Source organism: Syngnathoides biaculeatus, chromosome 19, assembly GCF_019802595.1.
Source record: "Syngnathoides biaculeatus isolate LvHL_M chromosome 19, ASM1980259v1, whole genome shotgun sequence".
Classification (NCBI taxonomy): Eukaryota; Metazoa; Chordata; class Actinopteri; order Syngnathiformes; family Syngnathidae; genus Syngnathoides; species Syngnathoides biaculeatus.
Window position 1 is genome coordinate 1527275 of NC_084658.1, and position 18085 is coordinate 1545359.

Genomic DNA, 18085 nt, shown 5'->3' on the forward strand with positions numbered 1-18085 from the left:
AGGCTGATGACCGTGGTGTCATCTGCGAACTTCAGGAATTTGACTGTTGGATACCACGAGGTGCAGTCGTTCATGCAGAGCGAGAAGAGCAGAGGGGAGAGGACACAACCTTGGGGTGCCCCGGTGCCGATAGTGCATGTGGATGAGGGAGTGTCCCCTAGCCTCACCTGCTGTGTCCTGCCCATCAGGTAGTTGGAGATCCACCGGGAGATGGCAGGCGAGACGGTGAGCTGGAGGTTTGGAGGAGAGTAGTTCAGGGATGATTGTTAAACAGAGCTGAAGTCCACAAACAGCATCCTCGCATAGGTACCCTCGCTGTCCAGATGTTCAAGGATGAAGTGTAGACCCATGTTGAAGGCGTAATCCGCAGACCTGTTCGCTTAATAGGCAAACTGCAGTTGGTCCAGCTGAGGACCTGTGACGCTCTTGAGGTGGTCCAGCACAAGGCATTCAAAGAACATCATGACCACAGATGTCAAGGCAACAGGCCTGTAGTCATTAAAGCCCAAGTGTCATCCCTAGAAACATTTTAAAATAGCTATTGTAATGAAAATTACATATAACATTATTCACTTCAATGTCCATACAAAAAAATAAATGTGAGCGGAGAACGTGTCATCCATGCACAAAGTTGCAGAAGTGTCATTTTACGATATCCAAGTCGTCACCATATTGGCTGCATCCTCTGTAAGTGACGTCACCCGGACATTCGCCAATGAAAACACGCGGTGCACCCTCACTATGGGAGACGAACATGTCCCTTCTGACACGGAAGCTCTTTGCGAAAAGGACAACACCACACAACTGAGTGAAATTACCGGGTCAATATTACACTTTTGTTTCGAGCCCTCAGGGCAATATTACGCTATTGTTTCGAGCCATATTCAGATTATAAGCGATCACGGCCAAACCGCATCCCCGTCCGATCCACTTCCACGGCGGAGATGAGCCATCGCCGAACGCCCGTGTGGCTGATTTTCGGCGCCGTGGTGGCATATAATGGAGCCGAGGCGTGCTGCTTTTAAAAGGTTGTTCACAGCCACCGCGTGCTGCTTTTAGAGGGTTGTTCACAACCACCCCAGTACGCGATGAACACTATCGAGCCGGGGGCACATTACTGCGCGCATGAGACATTGTTGGCTTGGTTCTTCAGATTCGTCGCCGTACGTGCAGCAGCCCGACGCCATCCGACGCGCACATCGACATATTTCATACGCAGATCTTTTGTTACGTTATGAAAGACCGATTACATGGTCCGCCCCAAACTATTATTTTTTTTTTTTTAGTAGCTGAATACACACCTGTGATTTTGAACCCACAAAGCTCTCGTCGTCTGCACCCGTGCAATCCATTTTTCATAACGAACCCCTTTCAAACTTATGAAGAGTAATTCCATTGTCCCGAGTGTTCAAGCAATGTCCAGCAATGCAATGTGCTGGCATTTTGGCTAACACAAAGGAGCAACGAGTTACCTTCCTGGAGGTAAAACTAATGGAAAGAAGTCCACTTGGGGGCGCCGCTGTCCTTTACGTTACTTCCTGCTTCTTCTAAAAAACAAATCCCTCTAGAGGATTTTCTTGGCGGGAGTTATAAAAAAACTGTATACGTCAAAATCATGTTTTGTGGTGGGGAAAAAAACACATGGGCCCATATTGGCTGACGTTTTTTTCATTGATAACATACTAAAAATGATCCCTTTCATGACACTTGACCTTTAAGACCTGAGACTGCTTCTTTTTTGGGGACCGGTATAATGGTAGAGCCTTTGAAGCAGGTTGGTACGTCACAGAGTTGTAGAGACCTGTTGAAGATCTATGTGAAGACAGGAGCAAGTTGGTCTACGCAGACTTTGAAGCAGGATGGGGACACAAGGTCAAGGTCCGGTACTTTGTTGATCTTTTGTGGTTTGAAGATCTCACGTTGCTTTCATAGATGTTAGAAGTTGGAGTGAAAGGTGGTACAGCTTGTGGTGCGGCTTCACGGGTGCTTGGTGTGGAAGTGTCTATTTAAAACCTGCAGTAACTCGCGGTCCTCAGTTGGAAAAGGGTGCTGTGCCCTCTCTAGGTCAGGGATGAGATCCTGTTCCAAATGGAGGAGGAGTTCATGTATCTTGGGGTCTTGTTCATGTGTGAGGGAAGAATAGAATGCGAGATTGACGTGGATCGGTGCTGCGTCTGCGGTGATGCGCCCTTTGTACTGGACCGTTGTGGGAAAGGAGGTAGGTCGAAAAGTGAAGCGCTCTATTTACTGGTCGATCAGCGTTACGAGCTCTGGGTCATGAAAGAATCAGATCCGAGATACAAGTGGCCGAAATGAGATCCTTCTCCAGCGTGTCCGGGCTCTCCCTTAGAGATCGGGTCAGAAGCTCAGCTTCAAGCTCACTAGCTCACCTTATTCATTTCGGGCACGTCTTTATCAGAAGGAGATCCAGGGGACGACCCAGGACACGCTGGAGAGACTGTCTCTCGGCTGTCCTCGGAATGCCTCAGGAGCCCCCTGGAAAAGCTGTCTGAAGTGGTTGGGGAGAAGAAAGTCTGGGCGTCCCTGCTAAAGTCTGCTCCTGTGAGCCATCCATGGAAAAGCGTTAGAAGATTAATGGATGGATGTTCACTAAACATACTTATTTGCTCCCTTGTAGAACCAGATGCGCTCAATCATCCCAAATCTGATTGTCGCTCTGAAACACCTCATTAAAGCTAATCAGGTAAATGTATTCATGTGAGACTTTTTTTTTTTTTTTTCAATGACTATTTTTAACGTGTCTTTCTTTACTCAAGACTCAAGCCACTGAGGCAATGGAGGTGTTCAATGAGCTAATGGAGAGTGAGGTTGCCATCGTATTGCCTCATATTGCAGACATGGTTCACGCCTTCTTGGAGGTGGGGACATTTGTCATCTTAAATTGTATGAATTTGTCGAGGCCTTTTAAAATGTTCTGACATTCAGTGTTGTTTCTAGGTGGGCACTGACACCTCGCTGACTGACTCACTGCGTGTCAAAGCTCTCTCTTGCATTGCATTTCTCATCAAGTTAAAGAGCAAGGTAGGTTGTACATCATATCAGAAAAACATATGATAGGAAACATAAGTCAACTAGTATTTTTACCTTGCATTGTTCTTTTTTATGCTGTAGGTTGTGCTGAAGCAGAAGCTGCTACTCCCCATTCTGCAGGGCATCTTCCCTGTTTTGACTGCAGCGCCTGTGCCCGGTGAGTACAACCAGGATGATGATGAGGACGATGATGGAGATGAGACAGACAACGACAATCCTCAACATTGTGCTGCTCAGGTTTGAGAGTCTTTCTGCTAAAATTTTGTGTATTTTGGAGTCTGTTTATTCTAGAAAACGCCTGATGAAGGATTATACTTACTTATATTATAATATACAGATCATTGACACCATGGCACTCCATATGCCTCCGGAGAAACTCTTCAATCAACTGGTAAGTGATTGTGATTTTTTTTCTTTCTTCCAATTTCAACAGAGCCACAGTGAAGAAAATAAATATTTGAACACCCTGCTATATTGCAAGTCCTCCTCCAGGTCCATGTTCACTGTGGGCAAGATAACCTAAAAAGAAAAATCCCAAAATCACAATTTATGATTTTTTTAACGATTTCTGATACAGCTGCAAATAAGTATTTGAACACCTGAGAAAACCAACGTTAATATTTGGTACAGTAGCCTTTGTTTGCATTTATAGATGTCAAACTTTTCCTGTTTTTGTTCACCAGGTTTGCACGCACTGCAGGAGGGATTTTGGCCAACTCCTCCACCCGGTATCTGGGCTGTCACTGAGAAACACAGAGTTTCAGCTCCCTCCAAAGATTTTCCAATGGGTTTAGGTCTGGAGACTGGCTTGGCCACGCCAGAACCTTGATATTCCTATTACGGAGCCACTCCTTGGTTTTCCTGGCTGTGTGCTTCGGGTCATTGTCATGTTGAAAGACCCGGCCACGACCAATCTTCAATTCTCTGACTGAGGGAAAGAAGTTGTTCCCCGAAATCTCCCAATACATGGCCGCGGTCATTCGCTCCTTAATACAGTACATTTGTCCTGTCCGAATGTGTAGAAAAACTGCCCCATAGCATGATGCTGATTCTTGGGATGGAACTCATCATTTGCCTTCTTTCAAACACGGTTAGTGGAATTATGACCAAAAAGTTCCATTTTGGTCTCATCTGACCACAAAATCTTATCCCATTACTCCTCTGACCAAAAAATCTTCTCCCATGACTCCTCTGTATTATCCAAATGGTCAGTGGCAAACTAAAGATGGTCTTTGACATGTGCTGGTTTAAGCAGGGGAAACGTCCGTGCCATGCATGATTTCAAACCATGACGTCTTCATGTATTACCAACAGTCACCTAGGAAACGGTGGTCCCAGCTCTTTTCAGGTCATTGATCAAGTCGTGTCGTGTAGTTCAGGGCTGATTCCTCACTTTTCTAAAGATCATTAAGACCCCACGAGGTAATATCTTGCATGGGGCTCCACTCTGATTGAGATTGACAGTCATGTTTAGCTTCTTCCGTTTTCTAATGATATCTCCAACAGTGGACCTTTTTTCACCAAGCTGCTTGGTAATTTCTCCCTAGCCCTTTCCAGCCGTGTGGAGTTGTACAATTTTGTCTCTGGTGTCTTTGGACAGCTCTTTGGTCTTGGCCATGTTACAAGTTTGAGTCTTACTGATTGTATGGGGTGGACAGGTGTCTTTATGCGGCTAACGACCTCACAGGTGCATCTGATTCAGGATAATACATGGAGTGGAGGTGGACTTTTAAAAGGCGGACTCAGGTCTTTGAGGGTCACAATTCTAGCTGATAGACAGGTGTTCAAATACTTATTTGCAGCTGTATCACATAAATAAATGGTTAAAAAATCAGACATTGGGATTTCTGGATTTTTCTTTTTAGATTATCTCTCACAGTGGACATTGACCAATGGTGAAAATTTCAGAACCCGCCATGATTTCTAAGTGGGAGAACTTGCAATATAGCAGGGTGCTCAAATGCTTATTTTACTCACTGTATATTCCTACAGCTGAAATGTAACCTGAATTTGTCGGATCATGCTGTTGACCATCACTAACCTATGCAAACACAGTAGTAAAGCTAGAGTTACAGTCAATATTTATCAAATAGCAGAGACATAATATAAATGCCACAAAACTGGACTTGCACTGTGCCCAGAAATTATGACCATAAAACTTAGGAGCATAATTGGTGATGAAAGTACAGCCTTTATGGACTCCAACCCTTACTGTACATACTTCCGGCAATGGACCAAAGTGTTTGACACTAGTCTTAAGGGGACCCAACACCCCGTATTCCAGTATTTGGTATGCCATACGTGCCAAGGACCACTCACAGGGGTCCCTGGGGGACACGGAGACAAATTTTTCCAGTGTGGCGCAAAATAAGCACTTAACGTATAACGCGATAATAAGATGGCCCAAGTCTATATAGGATTTTTCTTTCCACTCATACATGGGCCGCACCTGACCATGATGCCGCGGATATATGCCAGACCTAGTGCTGTGAAATTAGATATTCACAGAGAGTTTGTAAATGTTTTACATGCGTAATTTCCAAACACTGACTAACACAGCAGTACGTCGTCTCAGACTTAACAGCTTTTTATTCGTCCTCTTCCTGTTCACCTGAGATATCAAAGTCCTCGTCTTGAGTATCGGAGATAAAGACCTTCAGAAACACCAATTGATTCTCTGTCACTCTTAATGTCATTTTCATCTCGAGTTACCAGTAAAATTGTGCTGTTCCCCTCATGTAGCAGTCCAACCTGTCAGGATACCGCCGCTCCAGCCCGGGCTGTGCGGGTGCCCGCGCGGTCGCGCTAATTGGGAGGCACACACCTGCGCCTCATGTGGCCTGATTGGCCCCGGTGTATGTAGGTCCAGGGGGACGACTGGTCTGGCGCCAGATCGTTGAGGTTCATGCCCCGTTCCAGCACCCCTGTATCTCTGATCGTATTCCTGTCTGTACCGACCTCCGCCTGTTCTCCGTCTGACCCCGTAAACCTGATTCCTTTGACATTTCTGCCTTCCTTGATCGATCTCCCATGTACCGACTCCTGCCTGCCCGCTGACCTGCTCTCTACGCCCAACGTCCTCACTATTGTTGCTGCACCTGACTGCCTGCCCAATCCCCAACCGTGGAACAAACGTTTTTCCCGAATTACACCTGCGCCTCCCGACTCCTGCATTTGGGTCCTACCTCCGTTCCGATGGGTCGTGACACAATCTTTTAATCAGTTGGTGATAGTACATTCTTTCAGCTACACCACGCATTTAAAATCCACTGACAGGCCTCTGAAAAGGAAGACCTACACATGCGGGCATTTTTTCTGATTTTGAATCAAAAAGTACATGTATTTTTTTTGTTTCTGCGTGTCGTGCTGCGTCTTGCTTTGAAGCCAAGAACAAGAGCCGTAGTCTACACGCAGTAGAGGTAGCTTGGTCTTCTACACACAATTGCGGTAGATTCTTCTATGCACAATTGCGGTAGATTCTTCTTGATATAGATTATTCTGCGCACGCTGAAAGAAAAATCTTATACATTGGTGGTATATGTGCATGCCGAAAAACGAAGATTATAGGGAACAAACATGCTTTAACCATTTTATGTGAACTTGAGTTTGTTGTGTAAACTGATAACCTGTACCCACCCCCCCAAAAAAAAATACAATTTCAGCCGCATCACTAATTTGGAAAAATGGTATCATGGGAAATAAAGAAAAAAAAATAAATATTATCCATCCCTAGTTGATAGAATGCTTAACTATTTTTTTCATTTTAAACCTATTTTGATTTTGTACCATAGATGCCACTGACTCAGGCCTGCCTGGCCAGTGATAACCCCTATGAGAGGAAGGGGGGTCTCATGTGTCTTGCTGTGCTGGCTGAAGGATGTGCAGATCATATATGTACCAAGTATGTCTAGATTGTTTAGATGAAATGTCAAGGCTGCTGAAAAAGAGTGCAACATGTTTTGTCTCCAATACCTTTGCAGGATGCTGTCATCAGTGCTGCAGACGGTCTGCCAAAGCCTTTCAGATGGTAATCAGGTGGTGCGCAGTGCTGCCCTCTTTGCACTTGGGCAGTTCTCTGAACATTTACAGGTGACCCTTCACCTTCTACATAAGCGTATTTTTTTTTCCAATTCTAAAAAGTCCTCCTTGTATATGTCTTGTCAAAATATTTACATTTGCATTTGTATCCCTCCCTTTCACAGCCTGAAGTGAGTAAACACTGTGAGCAGTTGATGCCATTGCTGCTTGGCTACCTTTCATCTTTAAACCAGGCCAAAGTGGGGCATGTCACGAAGGCTTTCTATGCGCTGGAGAATTTCATGGAGAACTTGGGTAAGCCATGGAATAGTGGTGTGTACCTTAGATACGCCGCAGAAACTGCACACTTTCCACGTATCTGTACTACTTTATAGCAAAAAAAAAAAAAGGGACGGAACCCTTCTTACTGAGAATGTGAGACCTTTTCTCAACAGAAATCTCAATTTTTCATCTTCTGTGCTTCCCAACTTTCTGGGAACAGTTTGTGCAAGATGCCTTTTTCAAGATCGAATCATAATTTGATATCACATGAATGGTAGCTTCTACTTGCAATAGTTGAGAGCACGGAGTGCTGGGTGGAAAAAGTGAGCCTCCAGTAAGACAAAGTGGTGCATTGACATACAAGTTTTATTGATAAAGTGGCTATGCTCAAACTCAAAACACTGATCACAAATCATCCATTCCCCATTGAAATTAATGGTCATGACAGGATCCATTCAGGAATTCAATCTAACACTCCCAACTTCCCTCTGAGGGTGCAGTGGTAAGAGAGTCGGAGCATCCTCCATTTTCTATTAATTTACAAATGAGCCCGTTGGCCATTGGCAATGCCATATTGAATCTCAGTTATGCCTGTAAACATTCACATCCTGACTGATGCTCTGCCTACGCGCTCTGCTCAGTCAGAGCAGTGGGAGTGCATGCCAGCACTCCTAAGTGTGGCGCTGTCAACCAAACAGCACACTCGAACAACGCTTTGAATTTCCACTCTTACCCTCAGAATGCAGTGAAATAATTTGTGTTCCCGTTTTTTTTCTTATTTGTCTTGGTGTTCAACCCAATTCTCGGAGTCCAAACACCCTACCAAAGCTGAACAAACGTTGATTTGCGCCGTTGTGTCAAGCAATGCAATGCTGAACGCACATGGGGTGGTTCTGAGACAAGGCACTGCCTACTTCCAGCCAAGCAGGCAGTCATAGTGTGAGCACATACATTTCACGATTCCTTCTCAATATTTTTAACATTTATACCAGTACTTTTTTTGCCATGGGCACAGATAAAAGACAGCAGTGCTACCAGCACCCAAGAAAAAAGAAAAGTTGAGTAAACCACAGTGGAAGGAGATAATAGCGAAGTACAAAAATGGGGTGTGTTTGTTATGGATCATGGTAAATAATATTGTATGGCTAAGTCGACTATTTCGATTAAAAATGTAGTAAAAGGCCACGAGTGTTTCCAAAGGAGTGACTAGCATGACAAAGCGAAGGGAGGAAGGCCACAGATAAAGAAATGGAGAAGCTACTGGAGAATTAGCCAATCAACTCATGAAGGGTGACGTCTGATATCACCGCATCCCATTTTTTTATGATCATTGGGCTTTATCTTCTCAACTCAAATGTGACAGAAGCCACTAGTTGCCGTGTGGATGACAACAGAAGTGGATTATGCTGCCTGTATTTTAAGAATAAATGGGTGGAGGGGTGGTGGGAGATGGTCACCGGTACTCAGGACAATCAGAGGAAGACATGTGGAGCACAAGTCTGGCTCATCCTAGAGTGCAATTTCCAGATGCTTGAAGGTGCCGCGTTCATCTGTTGAAACAATTATCTGCAAGTACAAACATGATGAGAAATGTCCAGCCATCACACTGCTCAGGAATGAGACGGGCTCTGTGTCTTAGCAATGAGCGTGTTTTTGTCTGAAATGTGCAAATCAACCCTAGAACAAATGTTAAAGACCTTGTGAAGATGCTGGATTTTGCTGGTAAGGTTTCATTATCCACAGTGAAATGAGTCCTACCCCGAAATGCGCTGAATGGTCACTCAATGAGAATGAAGCCATTACTCCTAAAGATACTTAAAAAGCTAGATTACAGTTTGCAAAAAGACACAAAGACAAAAGATCTTACTTTTGGAGACATGTCCTGTTGTTTGATAAAACTAATGTGGAGCTGTTTGGCCAAAATGATCGTCATATGTGGAGGAAAAAGGGGAACGCTTATAGACCTGAAGGACCCCATACCAACAGTGAAGCATGGAGGGGGCAGCAGCATGTCGTGGGGATATTTTTCTGTGGCAGGAACTGGAGCGCTTAAATAGACTGCTTCATGAAGAAAGAAACATAACATGGAGGGGTCGGGAACCTTTTAGGCTGAGAGCCATAAATAAATACTTTAAAAATAATTCCAAAAGGCCAAACAATATTTTAAAACTGTAAAGTGTGTTCATGCATTTTATGTAAGAGCAACACTTTTACAGTATAATAAGTCTCTAAATTCATTTAAATAACGTACGGTTGCTAACCAATGAGAGCATTTCAAAGCATTCATGATGCCATGCACCCTAACAAGGTTCCCAGGGCCTTTGGAAGAGAAACAGCCCCACAGCATCACTGACCCACCCCCATACTTCACAGTGGGTCTGAGGTGCTTTTCAGCATGCGCATCTTTCGTGGCACGCCAAAACCACTTAAGAGTGTTTGTTGCCAAAAAGCTCTATCTTGGTCCCATCTGACCAAAGCACACGGTCCCAGTTGAAGCCCCAATACCGCTTGATGAACTCAGACATTTGCATTTATGATTGTGAGTGAGGAAAGGTTTTCTACGTGCATGCCTCCCAAACAGCTTGTTGACGTGTAGACAGCGCCTGATGGTTGATTTGGAGACTTTGTGACCCCAGGATGTTACCATTTGTTGTAATTCTGAAAGTGAGCTTTGGAGATCTTTTGATTTCTCTTACCATCCTCCTCACTGCTTAATTTCTTAATTTTTCCTCTCACAGTGGATATGGGCAGCTACAGTTGAGTGGCAATCCTCTTGTAGCCTCTGCCTGACCTGTGAAGGTCGACGCACATCTGCTTCACTTGTATGCTGTGTTCCTTTGTCTTTCCCATGTTTAAGAGTGAATAAGAGAAATGGCCTCTGTGTCATGTCATATTTATACCCCAGGGAAACAGGAAGAGATGAATTACTAATTATATGTTCCTACATACTCTGGTAAACTTTGTAAACTACTGTAGAAATGACAGAAATGCTTCAATTATATTTCCTGGGAATTGTTAAGGGTGCCAATAATTGTGGAACAGTTGATTTAATGAAAAATAATTATTTTTTAGTCAGGAATTTTTTTATTTTCTTACAATTACTTTGAGTTGAAGGTTACATTTTCCTAAAATGTTCAGTGTGACAGTATTCTTCTGCAATAAATACTGAATTTATTTGAAGGCTTTTAACACATCTTAACCGGGCGTACCAATAATTATGGAGGGCACTGATGTGTGTGTGTGTGTGTGTGGTGTGTGTGTGTGTGTGTGTCACAGCACAGTTATTGCTGTGATTTTGCAATTTTTTTTAATCTGCAAAATAATTCCATTTTTTTCATGTCAGTTGGGGATGCTGTGTGCACATTCATGAGGAAACCAATGACCTTAAATTATTCAAGCAAATGGTTGCAGTATAACAAAGCGTGAACAATTTAGGGTTGTCTGAATACTTCCCGCACTCACTGTACCTCGAGCAAGCTTTAGATGAAAGTCAATTTCCCGAGGAGCGGTGACCACACTGTTTTGCCCCATTTTTTTTTTTTTTTTCCCCAAAACACATGTCGCGGTGTTATCGCTATGGTAATGAGTGCAGTTTGAGGTGAGTAGATAAAGCTCCATGGTCGTTGTAGACTAGATGCAAAGATTTTATTGCAGTAATTGAACGTAGCGCAATCATGAAAAACCAAATTATCTTGTCTGATTTACCCATTTTGTTGTCTGTCTCAGATGTCTGTTCCACACTGCTGTTTTAAAATAACTATTGGATCTCAGATATTTACATTTGTACGTCAAAAGACATAAGACGAAACAAGGATAAAAATAAATTGGGTTACAAATATACTGCACACGACGGCGATGCACAGTAAATGTCGGCGAATTATGACATTACAGCCGATCATCATAAAATGGTAATTATTGTCCAAAACATTTTCATATCATAAATAATCATTTTGAGATATTGCAAGAATTATTGGGTACCGAAGCATCAGCAATGCTTCAAAACACATTAACCTTGACTTCCAATTCCAAAACTAGTTCATAAATCTCACGTGTAAATATAATGAGGCGAAAGATTTTCATAGTTTCACAGTCATAACGTCCCTCTCAGGGAAACCATAACTACAACGTGGCCCGCGACAAAAATGAGTTTGACACCCCTGGTCTAATCTATGCACACTTGAGGTTTTTTTTTTTTTTTTATAGCGATGTGTGCATAATTTGTACTCAAACAAACTGCATATGAAAATCGCTTCAAAAAATCAGTGAGTTGTGATTTTTTTTTTTTTTTTTTTTTTTTTTTTTTTTTTCTTTTTAAGTTTCCAACAGTCTCCATAAAAATAAATGGAGTGGAGCGATTTGGCCTTTGTGGAGCTCCTGGTTCAAGAAAGGGGGCACCCTAGGGTTGTGCAATCTGCACTTCACACCAATCTCTAAATCCAACCACCTTTTAGCATTATATATGATCTCGATTGGACGGCATGGTGGGGCAGCATGGTAGGGCAGCTGTGGAGTGTTGGCCTCACAGTTCTGAGGACCGGGGTTCAAATCCAGGCCCTACTTGTGTGGAGTTTGTATGTTCTCCCCATGCCTGTGTGGATTTTTTTCCAGGCAGTCCGGTTTCCTCCCACATCTCCAAAACATGCATTCATTACAGATTCTAAAGTGCCCCTAGGTGTGATTTTGAGTGCGACTGTTATCTGTCTCCATGTGGTTGACAACCAGTTCAGGGTGTATTCTCCCACCACCACCACCTTCTGCATGATGAAAGTTGGCATTGGCGCCAGCGCTTCCGTGACCCTTGTGAGTATAACAGCTCAGAAAACGGATGGCTGGATGATGAATGGAATATCTCAATGGTGTAAATTGGGGAGATAATTCCTCCATGGACAGTATTCACAGGTGAGTGAGTGGTGAGCAGCAATCAAAGAACGGGAGCATATATGTTGCGGGGAAGGGCTTTATTTGCAACACTGCACTACAAATTAGTTCTTAACCAAGGACACTCTTTGACTTTATTTCTTTTCACTTATTCCCGTCACCGCCACTATGCCTCCGCCACGCAAAGGCACGCATCTCATGTGATCACTTCCTCCACATGCAGTACTGCACACTAACAGATTCCACACAACAACACACGTTGAGCTCCCCGTCACCCGAGCCAAAGAAAAATAAATTAGCAAGTCTATCAAAGGTTCTGTCTATCACAATCGACATATTGTAAATACTTGCGTGGCTGTCCCCCGCCCCCAACAAAAGTCATTTTTATTGGCTCATGAAGGCTTTGTGTATAGTAATGTAACTGCCTTGTACCGTCAAATTGGTCATTATATCGTTTTGTCGATGTCGGGCATGGCCAGGCCACTGCCCTGTGCATAGCTGCCTCCGGCAGCAGCTCCTCACCTGCGCCACATTGTCTTTTAATTATGGCATGTAAGCCTTGTGTGTTGTATTGCTAGTTGCTAGGTCTTTGTTTGAGACTCCACTAGTCTGTGTGACTATACAATCTTCTGGTTGTGTATTTCACCCATTGTTAGAGCCACCATTACTGTGCCCTGGTTTTCCCTAGTAGTTATCCAGCCTCTTTTCATGATTTTGGACCTTGCCTTTTGCTAGGTGTTTTTTTGCTTTTGCCTTTTTTGTACTGCTTACCTGAATATGACCTCTGCCTGAAATAAAACAATCCTTGGCATCACGTCACTGACTCGAAGTCATGCATTTGGGCCCAACCCCATGTCCAGTGCTTGTGACAGAAAGCACTGGCCAGAACAGTTCACGCCGCCGGTCTCCCAAATGTCCCCTCTTTAAGTGGGCTGTCTTTTTGTCCTCTCCTTCCTTGTCACCTGCGCCCCCACGTGTTATGATTGTCCTCCACGACTGACCCGCTCATCACCATGTGTTTTATTAATTTATTTTGCTGATTTTTGAGGAGGGTCTTGACATATATAACTGCCTGCCTGATTCTGTTTCACATATAAAAAAATATCCCTATTTTTAGTCCAAGTCAATTTCTCTCACCTCTCCCCATCTCTAGCGCCAGTGTGCCTAACTAAGCCCAAGTCCTCTTCCCCCGACCTTTTTGGGGTCACCTGTTTAGCCATTTATCCAGGACCCCCGCGTGGTGGCCAATGGAGGCGTCTAAGTAGAGCTCAGTTTTATGCCTCACGCTTCACCCTGCCCAAGCAACGGCAAGCAAAAACCGCCTGTGTCAACTCAGTCTATACCACCCAAGTTTTCCTAGTTCACCTTCCCGAGTCCCTGTGCACGCTTTCCCTCTCGTATTCACCCTTACCAGGCTTCGATGGCTGCAGGATCCAGGGGTCGGGTTCCTAGCCGACCTTCTGAACTGCTTAGCCAACCTCCTTGCTTTGGCCAGGCCACTGAGCAGACTGAGGTTAAGGTTTGTGCCCTCCTCCGGGCCCTCTTCACACCGGCCCGGTCGGTGTTTTTTTTTTTTTTGGGAGTGGCTTCTGTCAGGGGCACGGCCAGCCCACTTCCCTGTGGGTGCGTCACCTCTGGCAGCAGCTCCTCAAATGCGCCTCATTGTCTCTATTTATGGCATGTATTTAAGGCTTGTGCGTTGTATTGCTAGTTGGCAGTTCATTGTTTGAGACTCCATTAGTCTGTGAGATTATACGAGCTTCTGGTTGTGTATTTGTCTTGTTGTCACGGCTAGCCTTCCTGTGCCACCACAGTCAAGTTTAGTTAAGCCTTGTTGTTACCTAGTAGTTATCCAACCCTCGTTTTCATGTTTTTGGACCTTTCTTTTTGTGACATGTTTTTGTGCCATTGCCTTTTTTGGAATGCTTACCAGTGTATGACCTCTGCCTATAATAAAACCACCCTCAACATCAAGTCACTGCCTCGGGAGTCCTGCATTTGTGTCCAACCCCATGTCCCATGCTTGTGACGGTCAATGAATTTACTTTTAAGTAACCAAATCAATGAATTTATATTTAATGTAACCTTTGGTGACAGTACGATTTAGTCTTAATATATTTTTAACATTTATCCCACTCAGGCAAGTAAAACATTCTCATTTGCAACTTTGACTTGGCAACAAAGAACAACAAACAAACTCAGAAGTGTGAGACCAACGCTCTACAGCTGTTCCACCGTGTTGCCATCATAGTAACAAAATACATTGTATTACATAATACCACAAGATGATTAAATGGTTCAAAACAGGCTAAAAACAGGTTCAGCGATCATACAGGGTAGCCGTCACTAACATTTTGAAGCAAAATATGAGTGAAGTAATGAAATATATTTTGTTTTAAAATAGGAGCAGATATTGAGCCATACCTTCCCACCCTGATGGATACCATGTTGTCTGCCCTGAACAGCACAGACAGCCTAAAAATCAAAGCACTCATTGTGTCTGCCATCGGAGCCATTGGTGAGCAATGCTTTTGTAGCGCGGTCTCATACCGAATGACACATCTCTAAACATCTGTGAGAGCTGATTTTAGACATTTTCTTGTGATGATAGATTTTAACATTTTGTTCTTTGGGCCTGTAATGTGTTATCACCAATGTGCAACTACTCATCTAAAATATCACATCTCCTATCAGCCAATGCTGCCAAAGAGTTGCTGGTTCCTTATTTCCCCCAAGTCATTGAAAGCCTGAAGGGCTTCCTAAACACCACCACCACAGAGGAAATGAGGTCTCTGCAAATTCAGTCTTTAGGCAAGTGAACTCACATTTTTCAACAAGGGCTATTCCCCCAAATGTTTACAAGACTTGTCAGCTTGCAGGTTTCTTTTATAGACACTCTTTCTGTGCTGGCTCGTACTATCGGCAAAGAGGTCTTCAGTCCTCTTGCTGCCGAGTGTGTTCTTCTGGGCCTCAAACTGACTGACTCCATAGATGACCCTGACCTGAGACGCTGCACGTATGTTTATCCTGTTTCCCTTTTAATAGCCAGTCACTGTCATTGATGTATGAACCTTGACGGGAAAACAAATCTTCTCACCATCAGATACAGTCTGTACTCGTCATTGTCCACAGTCAGCCCAGACTGCCTGACTCCTCACCTCACTCCCATAACAACAGTAATGCTACTCGCCCTCAAATCCAATGAAGGCATCACGGTATGAAACCACCCAATAGAAACGTTTTTGCACTTAGGTTTGAGAATCTCTGGTACGTGACCAATTGGATTCATATCTAGATAAATAGGTTGTGAATCAATTCAAAAACAGTATCTTTAAGGGCTTAACCTATTTTCAAACATGTAAAAGACCAGATATTTCTGGGCATTGTTGCTGTATTGCACTGTGAAAAAATATCTTTACCAGTAGCAAATTATTTTAAATTTAAATAGACCTTGACAATTTATTTTGTAGAGAAAATAATCTTCCCAAACAATAATGATCCAAGTGAGGGTTTGCACAGAGTACCATTCAAGTTAGGACCTCTACTTCACACATGCACAGCTTTGCTATCCATCTGTTTTCTGTACCGCTTGTTCTCACTAGGGTCGCTGGAGTGCTGGAGTCTATCCCAGCTACCTTTGGGCCAGAGGCGGCATATACCCTGAACTGGTCACCAGCCAGTTGCAGGGCACTTATAAACAAACAACTATTTGCACACATGTTTACAATGGTGAGCAATTTAGAGTCTTCAAACAAACTTAAGTTTTTTTTTGGGCCAGTGTGAGGAAACTGGAGTACCCCGAGAAAACCCATGCAGGCGCAGGGAAAATATGCAAATTCGACACAGGCAGGGCCGGAATTTGAAATGTGCGAAGCAGGCATCTGCCATACTGCACTCCCTGCTTGTTTTTTAAAAAAGCAAGCACCCCCCCCACCCCAAAAAAACAAAAACCCCTGCTGTTTTTTGTTGTTGTAATACACGCACTGCTTGCTGACTTTTTTTTCTTAACTTTATTCATGGGATACAGCTAAGCTCAACTAGCGATTGTGGTTTGCTTTCAGACATGTCTGTCACCAAAGTTTCTTTTCCCCAATGCAAAAGCCCATAAATGGAGAGGGCTCCACCAGAAAGGGGATCTGCCTTAAAAATTTGACAAATATGAATGTTCATCCAAAGATCTACATACATGATCATTCATATCCCAGGTTAACAACGTCCTCCAGTGTCACCAGTAACTGGCAAGGTGCTGTTTGAAGTTCAGCCTTGAAGTTTAAAGGTGCGGAGCACTTTGGCAGAAAGAGAAGAGGAAAGCACAAAGCCTGGAGAAAAACAGGGAGTTTGAATGTTGGGACAATGACAGAAAAATCTCAGGAATTGGGTGACATGATCAGGAGAAATTTAGTATATTGTGTGTACAAGAGAGCAGGTGGAGAGTCAGTAAAGCTAGAAGTTAAAGGACAGGGTTTGAATTATTTTACCATGGTGTAGATGGGAAGAGAAATTGCGTAGGGGATTATTTTAAAGGAAGTGAGCCAAGAATGTCTTGGAAGGTGAAAGAGTATCTGATGGAGGGATGAGGGTGACACTTCAAATTGAGGGTGTTATGCATAATGTGATACGTGGCTATTCCTGACAGGTAAATTGTGACTGAGAGGTGAAATGAAATACTGGAAGGAGCTAAAACAAAATAGTTCACCGACAGACAGAGTTGTGATTAGTGCATATTATAATGGACTTGTTCGTGAAGGAAACTGGTGATGCAGAGGTGGCATTTGGCATCCAGGAAAGGAAACTGTAGGGACAGATAGTTTTGGGTTTGCAAAAAGGATGGAAATGGTTGAAGTGAAAATTTTCTTCCAGAAGAGGCAGGAACATTGAGTGACCTACAAACCAAAGGTAGAAGCACACAGATGGAGTATATCTTCTGTATACAATGTAATCTTGAAGGAAGTTACGGACTGTAAGGTAGTGGCAGGGGGGAGTGTAGATAGAAAGCATAGGATGGTGGTGTGTAAGCTGTTGTAGAGGAAGCTTAAAAGACAAGGTAGAGCAGAGAACCATGTGGTGGAAGCTAAGAAAGCAAAAACGTTTTGTGCAGCTTTTCATAAAGAGGAGAGACAGGACAGGAAGAACCTCCACAAACCTGTACCATTACACTTTAGGTGAACAGAGAAACAGACAGGAAACTACTTGTTTCTATCTTCTGGCAGGAAAGGAAAGGAGACTTGGTAGTGTAACCTCAAAGTGCAGGAAATCATACAAGACAAGAGGTTAGCGAAAAAAAAGGGGAACACTGAGAGGACCGAGGAGCAGAGAAAGATACAGTATACATTGAGATTTGATGCCTGACAAAGGAAGATGTGCCAATGGCCAAATAAGAGGCAGCTCATAACATGTATGGCAGGTTGGACACTAAAGGAGGAAAAGATGCATGCATGTTTGCCAGACAGAGACATAGGAAGGATGTTCAGGATGTGGTTATGGTGATTGATAGAACTCGAAATCTGTTGAGTGGTACCAGTAGTATGCTGGATAGATGGAAAGAATACTTTGAGGAGTTGATGAATGAGGAAAATGAGAAGGAAAAATAAGAAGCTTGTGTAGTATACCAGAAAGTTGTAGTGATGCGTAAAGGGGAAGTTAGGGTTTAAAAGAGGATGAAAAATGGAAATGCAGGTGGTTCTGATGGCGCCTACAAGTGTGGCTGCCTTCAGTAAGTGTTCCCTGGTATTGTTTCTCGTGACTCAAGTACACAAGAAATGACTTGCTAACCATCAGAGAGCCTTCTCTGGACTTTTCCCCCCCAAAACTGTCACTAATTCACTGTATATATTCCCGGAGAGTTACTTGGCGGCGA

The 18085-nt window shown here is 43.5% G+C and overlaps 1 protein-coding gene across 6 annotated transcripts in view; it reads left to right on the plus strand.

Moving 5' to 3' along the window:
- ipo4 (importin 4) overlaps positions 1 to 18085 on the plus strand; it is a 63009-nt gene that overhangs the window by 7091 nt on the left and 37833 nt on the right. For all 6 annotated transcript variants that reach the window (XM_061804842.1, XM_061804841.1, XM_061804843.1 and 3 more), the window contains exons 8-19: positions 2639 to 2704; positions 2778 to 2879; positions 2959 to 3042; positions 3133 to 3288; positions 3389 to 3442; positions 6843 to 6952; positions 7032 to 7140; positions 7254 to 7383; positions 14633 to 14746; positions 14923 to 15039; positions 15121 to 15244; positions 15332 to 15443. In XM_061804842.1, coding sequence (XP_061660826.1) covers positions 2639 to 2704; positions 2778 to 2879; positions 2959 to 3042; positions 3133 to 3288; positions 3389 to 3442; positions 6843 to 6952; positions 7032 to 7140; positions 7254 to 7383; positions 14633 to 14746; positions 14923 to 15039; positions 15121 to 15244; positions 15332 to 15443 — 1278 coding nt within the window. The remainder of the gene's footprint in view (positions 1 to 2638; positions 2705 to 2777; positions 2880 to 2958; positions 3043 to 3132; positions 3289 to 3388; positions 3443 to 6842; positions 6953 to 7031; positions 7141 to 7253; positions 7384 to 14632; positions 14747 to 14922; positions 15040 to 15120; positions 15245 to 15331; positions 15444 to 18085) is intronic.